This window comes from Stylophora pistillata, chromosome 5, assembly GCF_964205215.1.
Source record: "Stylophora pistillata chromosome 5, jaStyPist1.2, whole genome shotgun sequence".
Lineage (NCBI taxonomy): Eukaryota > Metazoa > Cnidaria > Anthozoa > Scleractinia > Pocilloporidae > Stylophora > Stylophora pistillata.
The window spans coordinates 22966620-22976619 of NC_142523.1; the positions used below are offsets into that span (position 1 = coordinate 22966620).

Below are 10000 nucleotides of genomic sequence, written 5' to 3' on the forward strand. Positions count from 1 at the left end.
TTTGAGAAAAAATAAAATATATTTTTCTTAAAGTACTGGCAGTATTCATAACGATTATGATACCAAAATTTGAACATTCTCTGTCTTTGTTTTTCCTTATAACAATTAACCATAACATTAACTACAGAGCTGTTGCATTAAAAATGTTGCTCTTTGTCTGTTGTAACACAATGACATTAAACACGAACTTGTAAGTGCTCTTTTCGGCCACAAACAGGATGCGGTTATTTTATCATCTGAAACTCTCCCCCAATTCCCAAGTTAATTGGTTGGCCCCTCACCAAAAACTTAATATACGTCATTTGCCAACAAGAGTAAAATATTAAATGCATCCTTAAGGAGCCTTCAGCCTTTTTTTTTTTTATTTAACATTTAAAATATTTCTAAGGTGAAATCTTAAGCCTGAAACGTATTTGTAACAAAACACAGTTGAAAGGAAAGCATGACTCTCACTAGATAAGTTGCTCATGCAGAGGTTTACATTTGTACACCCAGAACTACACGCAATGTAAGTCCAGAATAATTAACTTTAGATTAAACCAAAGCCTAGGCCTTAATACATTGATTAATATTTGGATCGCAAGTAGAAGCTGTGCGCCTGCATTTACAGTCACTCCTACAAGAATGCTTGAATTGCACTGTAATGACGCTCTCCAGTCCGAATGGTGTAAGGCTATCACTGCCCTGTAATGACCCTTTCCAGTCCCAATGGTGTAACGCTATCACTGCACTGTAATGACCCTCTCCAGTCCCAATGGTGAAACGCTATCACTGCCGGTGATAAACTTGTACAGTTTTACAAGTCCCCCTGCAAAGTAATTGTACACCTATTAAATAGCGACCATGACCATTATATATAATAATTTGGTAACTCATGATATCATGTAGATGTAATTCAATGACTGCTTTATTATATATACACATTTGAAAAAATGAAAGCTGTGATCTGTCTGCAGATACAGAGGAGAAGCGTGTGGCCCGTTCATGCAAAAGCGGCTTCATGGCAACAAGGCAGACTCACTTTGAGCTCGATATTCCATTAATCGTGTTGGTAAGTTCACAAGCTATTCGCCTTTGTCACGGCCCGCCATCTTGGATTACGTCATTGAATATTTTACATGAGGTCGAGGCCACGCGTGGTAAGTTCACAAACAAAATGGCGACTAGTAGCGATAGCGTTGAACTCGAATTTTGGCACAAAAATATAACAAAAATACCCAAAGTTACAAACTCTTTTGTTGAGGATTTTGCTGAGAAGAACCTACCGATCAAAGCCACTGTAACAAGAGGATATAAATTCTTTCACGAAGAATATATTCACGATATTGAAGGTGAGCCTCGTTGACCTCGTGGTAGCTTTCTTTGTTTGACTGTCTTTCCAATATTTTGTTTCTGTGCTCAGTGTTTTGAGTTTTAACTCTTTTTTCTCGGTTTTTAACAGTAAAACTTTGCAAGGAAGAGGATTCAGGAGTAGTGGCTCGGGCTAAATGCTTCAGAAGTATGAAAAAGAACGAAGATCCTCACAAGTTGTCTGTTGTGTTCGAGAGCTCCTCTATTGAGGCTAGCATCAACAAGTATATGTGTAGTTGTGCTGCTGGACAAGGTCTTTGCCATCATGTTCTTGGATTGCTCTATACTCTTGCCCATTTCCAGCTATTAGGCTTAAAAAGTGTCCCGCCAATGGTTTCTAAAACATCAAAGGCACAGGTAAAATTTAATAATAATAATAATAGATTTGATGATAAACAATAAGAAAAAACAGTCATTAATGTATAGAGATTTGACTGTATCTTAGCAATATTTTTTCTTAAAAACTCCTTTTAATCACACTGCTGTTTTTAAACATAACACAATAAGCAATTTTGAATTCATATAGTATATTTGTATATTATTTTTTTGCAGAGATGGCATATCCCCAGTCGTAAAGAGGGCATTAAAGCAAGGCCAGTGACAGATTTGATTATACAAAAGTCAAAGCCAAAAGATAAATTGCATGAACCTAAAAAGAAGAGAAAGGTGTGTGGTGTGGCAAGCACGATCTACAAACCCTTCCAGCAATCATTAAGTAGCCTTGACTTGACTAGTGTGCTGTCGCCACAGTTTGAAAATCTCAACAATCAACCTGGATTTATGAGAATATGGGAAGATGAACAAAGTGAGCCTCCAATTTTAGTAGACTCGGCCTTTGGAAAGGTGCCAAAAGGCTGTGTCATAAGCTATCAACAGCCATTGAAAGTTAAGAGCAATATTAACATACAGCTACCTGCATTCAACTTTCCATCTTTAAGCTATCCAGATACAGTGCTCAATGAAAAACAAGACCTTTTCTTCAGCTCCCTTGCAATATCAGGTCAACAGTCTATTGACTTTGAAATGGAGACAAGGGAACAGTCAACTACAACAGCATGGCATGAACTAAGGAAGTTTAGGCTTACAGCTTCAAATTTCAAAGATATATGCTCAAGAAGAAAAGACCATGAAATCCTTTCTACGCGTTTACTAAAGGGAAAAGTAATCCAAACTGCAGCCATGAAATATGGGATACAAAATGAGGGGGTAGCTGCTGATATGTACAAAACACAGTTTGGCAGAGACACTCACCTAGTAGGTTTTCTTATAAACCCATGTCTCCCACACCTAGGCTGTAGCCCAGACAGAAGAGTGTTTGACGACACTGAACAACATCCATGGGGCCTGATAGAAATAAAGTGCTCTCCAGCAAGTCATCTGGATAACCTTCAGTATTTAAAGTTTAATGAACGAAATGGGTCATATTCATTGAAGAAGACACACAAGTATTATTATCAAGTTATGGGATGCCTTGGTTTAACAGGAAGTCAGTGGTGCGATTTCTTTGTTTACTGCAAGGACGAATTTCACTGTGAACGAGTATATTTTGATGAACTTCTCTTTTCTGAAATGCTGGACAAACTGAATTTATTTTTTTTTGATTATCACCTGAATACATGTGTTCAATAATTTATTGTATGTCTCTTATACAAAATAACTTCGTGCCTAAGTAACAAGCTAATTGTGTGTGACAAAGTTTGGTGGGAAGTGGAGTAAAGACATTTGAATCAGCATTCTTAAAATGTTAAAATATTACAAGTCAAACCTAATTAGACTCAGAACTTGTTCTAGTAATTATCATTACACAGCTGTTTGCAGAAATTATTGCCACAAATTTAAAAACATTGGGTTCATGATTGGTAATTTAATAGTTTTTGTATTTTTTCCAAAAATACAATACTTATGATAATTCAGTTTCATTTAAGCCTATATGTCTGTAATATATTGTAAGCGCCATAATTTTTACAAACAGCTGTACATATTTCATTGTTTATCATGCATTCAAATACTGTGACTAAGTTGGGTGTATTTCAAGCCATTTAATAGTTTTTTACTGTTATTAAACAGAACATTCTGTACAAACATGATAAATAAAAATACATGAATGACTTCAACAGGTTTTGTATTTAAACCCCAAAAGGGCATTTTTATAATATTTGGCAATAATGAAATTTGTGAATAAATGTAAAGTTATTAAATTCATAATTTTTTTTCCAAAAAGCTAGTTTGAAAGCTTGCATTGAATCTGTAAAACAAAAATAGTACTAACAATATAATTTTTACTGATTTTACTGTTTATTTTAATGCCTAACCAATATGCCATGTACATACGAAAAGGGTGCCCCTAGGGGATAGGGCCACCCTACTATTCACCCTTCCACATCACATGTTAACAGATGGCATAGTTCTTACCTAGGTTGGACCTAATACGTAGTGTACCCTCACTCAATGTCAACTAACTCTTAGTTGTTAAAAGTTGTTAGTACTACCGTATTTCTTCACCTATAAGCCGATCTCGGCTATAAGCCGAGACCCTGACTTTCAGGGTCTTTACGCTACACTCAAGCTGCCCAAAAAAAAAGGTAAAACCATCGGCTATAAGCCGAGAGCGAAATTATTGATTGTAACTGGCCATTTGAGCAAGCGAACCTCACGGAAAACATAAGAAATTGACTCACTAAACACAAAACCTAATGAATTACAATAAACACAAAAGAAAAAAAGCGAACCAATCAACGAACTGTATAAATACTACCACGCGACAACAGATTAACCACAACAACAATAATAATCTCAGTTAAACGTTTCAAAGTATCAATCTATCGAGTATACCTTTCGTCGCTGTCACTTTTTATCATCATGCCTAAAGCACGCCGTTCCTCGTATAGTATGGCTTTCAAGATAAAAGTTATCGCGGAAGCTGAAGCGGTAGAAAACAACTCGGAAATCGCTCGAGAATATGGACTAAGCGAGTCCATGGTACGACGCTGGAGAAGAGACCAGGCGACTATTCTTTCCGGAGAGCTGAAGATGTCTGCAAAACGTGCGACGACGGGCCGTTTCACTCCGAAATATCCCGAACTAGACCAGCAAGTGATGGAGTGGTTTTCACAGCAAAGAGAACAAGGTTGGTATTTACTTTTCTGTCTAAAATTTTAAGAGTTTTTGAAGAGTTGAATGATATCGTCTTTCAGTGCGTGGGAAACAGAGACTTTGATTGGTCAGAAATATGTTGTTGTCATGACAATTTCATAACATGTCACGAAAAGAGTGCTGCAGTCACGAATCTACGGTTATCTCGCAGCAAAATAAGATTGTTATTTTATTTTTCGTAGGTATTGCGGTGAGTGGATTGATCCTTCGCCTTAAAGCTAAAGAGCTCTCCGATGATCCTGCTTTCAAAGCTTCCCGTGGATGGTACGAGAAATGGAAACGACGCCACTCGGTCAGCATGCGAACCAAAACAACTCTGGCCCAGCGATTGCCCGCCGATCTCGAAGAGAACATTGTGTGCTTTCATCGCTTCGTCATTGCAGCAAGAAGACGCGCCGACTACCCTTTATCCCGCATCTACAACATGGATGAGACACCCATGCGTTTTGAGCTGCCATCGAACCGAACACTGGAATTCAGTGGAAGCCGAACAGTGCCAGTAAAATCTTGCGGAGCGGAAAAGCGGAGCTTCACCGTCGTTCTTGCTGTTGCTGCCGATGGAGCAAAGGTGCCACCGAAAGTCATCTTCAAAGGCGTCCGTACACCGAGAGATCTGGTTGTGCCGCATCCTCTTCGTGTTTCCTTCCATAAGAAAGGGTGGATGGATGAACAGGGCATCCGAGAATGGATTCGACAGAGTTTGCCCCGTGCCGAGCGTTCCCTTTTGGTGTGGGACTCATTCCGAGCTCACTTGACCGATTCCGTGAAAGATGACCTGAAGCAGCGAAACATTGACGTCGCAGTTATCCCTGGTGGCCTAACCCCGGTTGTACAGCCCTTGGATAAGTGCCTAAACAAGCCATTTAAAGATAATGTGCGCCGAAAGTACTTGGCGTGGATGACATCTGGGCCATTTGAGTTTACCCCAGCTGGGAAGAAGAAGGCGCCAAGCAGAAATCTTGTCCTCAGGTGGATCAAGGAAGCATGGGCAGAGATACCCGAAGAGATGGTTGTCAAATCCTTCAAGACCTGCGGTATTTCCAATGCCTTGGACGGAACAGAGGACGACGTGGTCTACTCTGAGGAAACCCCAGAAGTAGATGATGAATACATAGAAGAGAACGAGTTCGACACAGACAGCGAAAACGAAACGGATGGCGAGTAAACCATTGGGTTGAAAGCCCTTGCACGTATCCGTCAAACGGCTCCTTTAGGAGCCACCAATTTCATAAAAGTGAATAACCAATATTCAGAAGTTATTTTTGTTGTGTTTTATTACTTCTGCTTCATTGCTAACTTGACTACAAGCCGGGGGGGTAAAGTTATTCAGCAACTGTATATTTTTAAAATGTAAAACCCTCGGCTATAAGCCGAACCCCGTTCTCCGTGAAAAATCTCCCAAAATTTTGGGTCGAAAACTGAAAAATTCGCTCGGCTTATAGGTGAAGAAATACGGTATTTGTATTACAGATCCTTACATACTTTACTTTAAATGATGCTTACTCTTCCATCTATTTTACAACAATTGTATACATATTTAGATATATTGCTTTTCATGCAACAAAGGCCCCTGGAAATTGGTAATAAGACATGCCACTGTCCATATTTGATTAATGCTGCCAGCTACTGTAAGAGGTATAACTTTATCAAAATAGTGAAACTCTTTCACCCTTCTTATGGCCCTTTCCACATGGACTCTTAAATTATGTATCTGTTTACTGGTTGAAAGTTCTTTCTTTGAAAATTGACCCTTACTTGACAAAAAGGCAGGCATTGCTACTCCACAACCTATTGGCTTTAATAGATCCTCTATAGTAAATCCTTTATCAGCCATTATTTGATCACCTGGCTCAAGTAAATTCAACAAACCTGATTGCTTAACAAGCTCCTTGTCAGAAATACTTCCTTCAAAAAGAGAACTTACATGAATAATTTCCCCAGATGGAGATATTACAACATTGCCTTTGTAAGTTGTGTGGCTCTTATATGATGAATAGCAATTGCTATTCAAAACCATACTAGATGGTGCTTGTACCTTTATCTCTGAGGCATCAATAATACCACGGCATTTAGGATATAACAATTTAAAACACTTAGGCATATGTTTGTCAATTTTTGCCCGAGAGGGCCATATAGGAATGGTTCCCAAAACAAAATAGAGAAAGTTAACCCAAGAAATAAAAACTCTACTCACAGTTGAAATAGAAATATCAAATTCACTGGCTAGTTTCTCATTAAAAGTACCCAGCCTCAGCTTAGTAATGCATAAATAAAACTGATCAAATAAGCTAAGTTTGCATGTCTTGAGAGTGTCTCTCATGTTACTTATATCTTTCCCACTTTTTGCTCGTGCTCTCTGTACTTGGGACCATGAAAACATACTTTCAGCTGTGGGTCTAAGGGCATTGAAGGTACTCACAAAAATAGCAAATGACGAAAAGCCAGTATGGAATCTAACGCGTTTGTCTGACATCCCTTTCAGTTGTCTGTAAAAAGATTGTTTTGAAAGCAGCTGTTGTAATTGTTCGATACGAGCTTGCGCTGCCTCAAGTAGCTCTTCTACAGGCTTTTCGGGTTCAGTAAATAAATAATCATGTAGGTTGACAGTAGGTGTTATGATTGTGGTGTCAGTAGTTACGGTGGAGTCCTCCATGTGGCTGCTAGTATCGATGACATTTTCGTCTACGCTTGAATCTTCGATGGGCCCAATTTCGACTGTGGGAATGTAGAAAATAACATGTTTAGAAATATTTAGGGCGGGCCTAAAGTACAATTTCATAAAAAATAAATACCTGTAGAGGAGATTGGCTGTATATTATCCACGACATCAATCTCGGTTGTGTTAGTACGTGTTGTGCATTCGCGTTTCGTTGCTGACTTTCGTTTCTTTGATAAAGTTGTCCATTCAAAAACGGATGGTACAGCACCATTAACGAGTACACTTTTTCCTGTTAGCGTTTTTTTTATATCTGTGGGTTTAAAATGATCAGAGCAAACTCTTGTACTGTTGGTTATCTGAAAGATATCGGAAAAAATATAAGGTTTGCTATATAAACAACGCTGAAACGACGCTAAACTGAACTATGATATATAAAAGGCCATTTACCTTGAAGGACCGGCCGACATCACGCTTAATTTTTATAATCCACTGTCTTCTTAAGTCTTTGTCTTTCGGGAATTGATGAAAGGTTATATTAGACTGCACTTTTGATCTATTGTTATTGCACTTAGGAACACAACAGTGATCTTTGTTCGGCATGATCGCTCGAGTGTTCAGTGTGTCAAGAACCACGCGTGACCTCGTTTTCATGCCAAAAAGCATTACGTCATTTTCAAGATGGCGATACCGTGACAAAGGCGAATTGAAAATTGATTGAATGCTTTAAACCAATCACATTTTTCATAGAGAGTCGGTCTCTGATGTATAACAATTGTAATGGATATCACTTTAAATTCTTACCTTGTGTTGTGTCAAGATCTTGCACTAGTCACAAAAGTTTTTGAACACATCTATTTCACAAGCTTTATGATTGCTCCCCTCCTCACTGAACAAGACATTCAGGCCTTCAACGAAAAGCTCGGGTGTTGGCTGAAAATGTCTCGCTCCATCCAAGGTAAACAATGGCTTCATGACATTTTTGTGACCTCTGATATAGTCCAAGGCTCCAAAAGAAGCAAGGCCAGTAATCATTAGGTCAACACATGTCAGTGTCCTGGCTATTCCCGTGATCACAAATGATCTGACAGCAGAAATGAATGTTTATATCAGTATAGTTGTGGGGTGGAAGAATCAAAATAACTTAGATGTGCACTGCTGTTTACACAGTAATCATTTGTAGAGTTGCACGCAGCAAAAAAAAGCTCACTTTAGTGATCAGAAATAGAAGAATCAGTGCAGGGTGCAAATTGTAGCTCATCATACATGAACATAGCAACGCATAACAATATAATTTTTATGTTACAAGATGGATCAAGACCATTGACAACAGCTTAAGGCCAGCTACTGATTTGCATCCTGTTCCTGTTGAAATAATCAAGTACCTTTGAATTTCTGGAACAGAACTCAAGGTCTCCTTGGATGGTACACCACGATACCCAACCATCTGAAGGATGTCCATCATAGAATCTTCACAGAAAAGTGCTCCAAGCTCACCATTGGCTTTGCATGCAGCTATCTGCAGGAGAAATGATTATTGATTTCTTATGTCAGCCTTTGAACCATAAGGAAGTGTCTGACTTAAAGTGTAGCTCAACTGTTCATTTCAGATTTCAATTGAGTTTTGCACAATCAAAAGTGAAGTACTGACTCTGGCCAATAGAAAAAAGGACACAGGTAATCTTAACAAGTGAACCAATCAAAACTCAAAGGAAATAAAATACATGTAGCTGGCATAAAGTGCAGGAAATTGTGTGCGAGTCACAATCCATTTTGGTTGTATTTTTTGGTTGGTTAAGAAAACAGCATCAGTTAAATGTATTAATGATCATGACATGTAGTTACGGGAAACAAAACATCGAATTGACACTGAATTGAAACATGCTAAATGATCATCAATTAAATGGTGTGCAAGGTAAATAAAACTAAAAATGATAAAGGTTAAAATAATTAAAGGCCTGGCTGCATTGTCCATGCCTCTCTCGGTGCAAGGATATTCCTTTTCTACCATGTTATCGTGATAATTAAATCATTTTGAACATAATACACAACAGTGAAAATTTTACCCTTTCCATTGACTGCCTCAGGAAATCATCTTCGACGAGTGAAGCCCACTTCTCACTTTGCACACTTGCCATGCCATCAATAAAGTAGTCATACACATTCACAGACAAGAAACAGGGTGCAGGCCCCCCTTGAATAAGGGAACATGCCATGAGTTCCCCTACTGCCCTGTACTCACCATTGGCAAGAGCTCTCATGTCTGCATTGGGGACACCATCATCACTGAAGAGTGTGCGTCTGATATGACCAAAGATCTCTGTTCAGAAAAGAGAAGTAAAATCAATCAGTGTCACTACATGTACAAGACAAATTTAGCTCGTAGCATGAGCAAATATGACTTCAATTCAATCCAAACAACCAATAAGAATGTACTGTAACCCTCCACACTCAATTAAATAATTATGAGTGCATGTAGTGCTATACATTTAAGACATGCTATATATGTTGCTTGTGAAATCAGTTTTCAGGTCAGATCTGTTTCCAACCTGCATTGATCTGCCTCAACTTTTTTTTCATTATGCAATATTTCATGTCATTGTAAAAGTACTGTGTTCTGATTGAAGCAGACATAATATGTAGGTTGGAAAGGGTTATAACCTACAACACACACCCTATAAGCTGCTCACTGTTGTGTTGTAGCAACATCAGCATGCTCGTGATATTCTGCTATTGTTCAACTTTTTTCCTTGGTTTAAAATTTATGAAACAAGTTAATTTTTGTATTCCTTTGTCTGAAAGCAGTTACCATTATCTGGGATAGAGGAGAACAAAAATCAC

At 38.5% G+C, this 10000-nt stretch overlaps 1 protein-coding gene and 2 pseudogenes across 3 annotated transcripts in view; 1 reads left to right on the plus strand and 2 right to left on the minus strand.

Moving 5' to 3' along the window:
* Positions 1-1070: 1070 nt before the first annotated feature.
* On the plus strand, positions 1071-3464 carry LOC111341057 (uncharacterized). Its single transcript, XM_022948003.2, has 3 exons — positions 1071-1331; positions 1442-1707; positions 1903-3464. The coding sequence occupies exons 1-3, from the start codon at positions 1157-1159 to the stop codon at positions 2977-2979; spliced, it is 1518 nt and encodes a 505-aa protein (XP_022803738.1). The 5' UTR covers positions 1071-1156; the 3' UTR covers positions 2980-3464.
* A 2755-nt stretch (positions 3465-6219) lies between these two features.
* On the minus strand, positions 6220-7874 carry LOC148730869 (uncharacterized; annotated as a pseudogene). The gene is made up of 3 exons (XR_016001545.1): positions 7610-7874; positions 7296-7518; positions 6220-7218 (listed from the first exon to the last, which is right to left on the minus strand). The product of XR_016001545.1 is annotated as an uncharacterized LOC148730869 (transcript).
* Positions 7875-7969: 95 nt separating this feature from the next.
* LOC148730870 (uncharacterized) overlaps positions 7970-10000 on the minus strand; it is a 3671-nt pseudogene continuing 1640 nt past the window's right edge. Inside the window, exons 3-5 of the transcript XR_016001769.1 lie at positions 9226-9479; positions 8545-8678; positions 7970-8243 (exon numbers count right to left, since the gene is read on the minus strand). The product of XR_016001769.1 is annotated as an uncharacterized LOC148730870 (transcript). The remainder of the gene's footprint in view (positions 8244-8544; positions 8679-9225; positions 9480-10000) is intronic.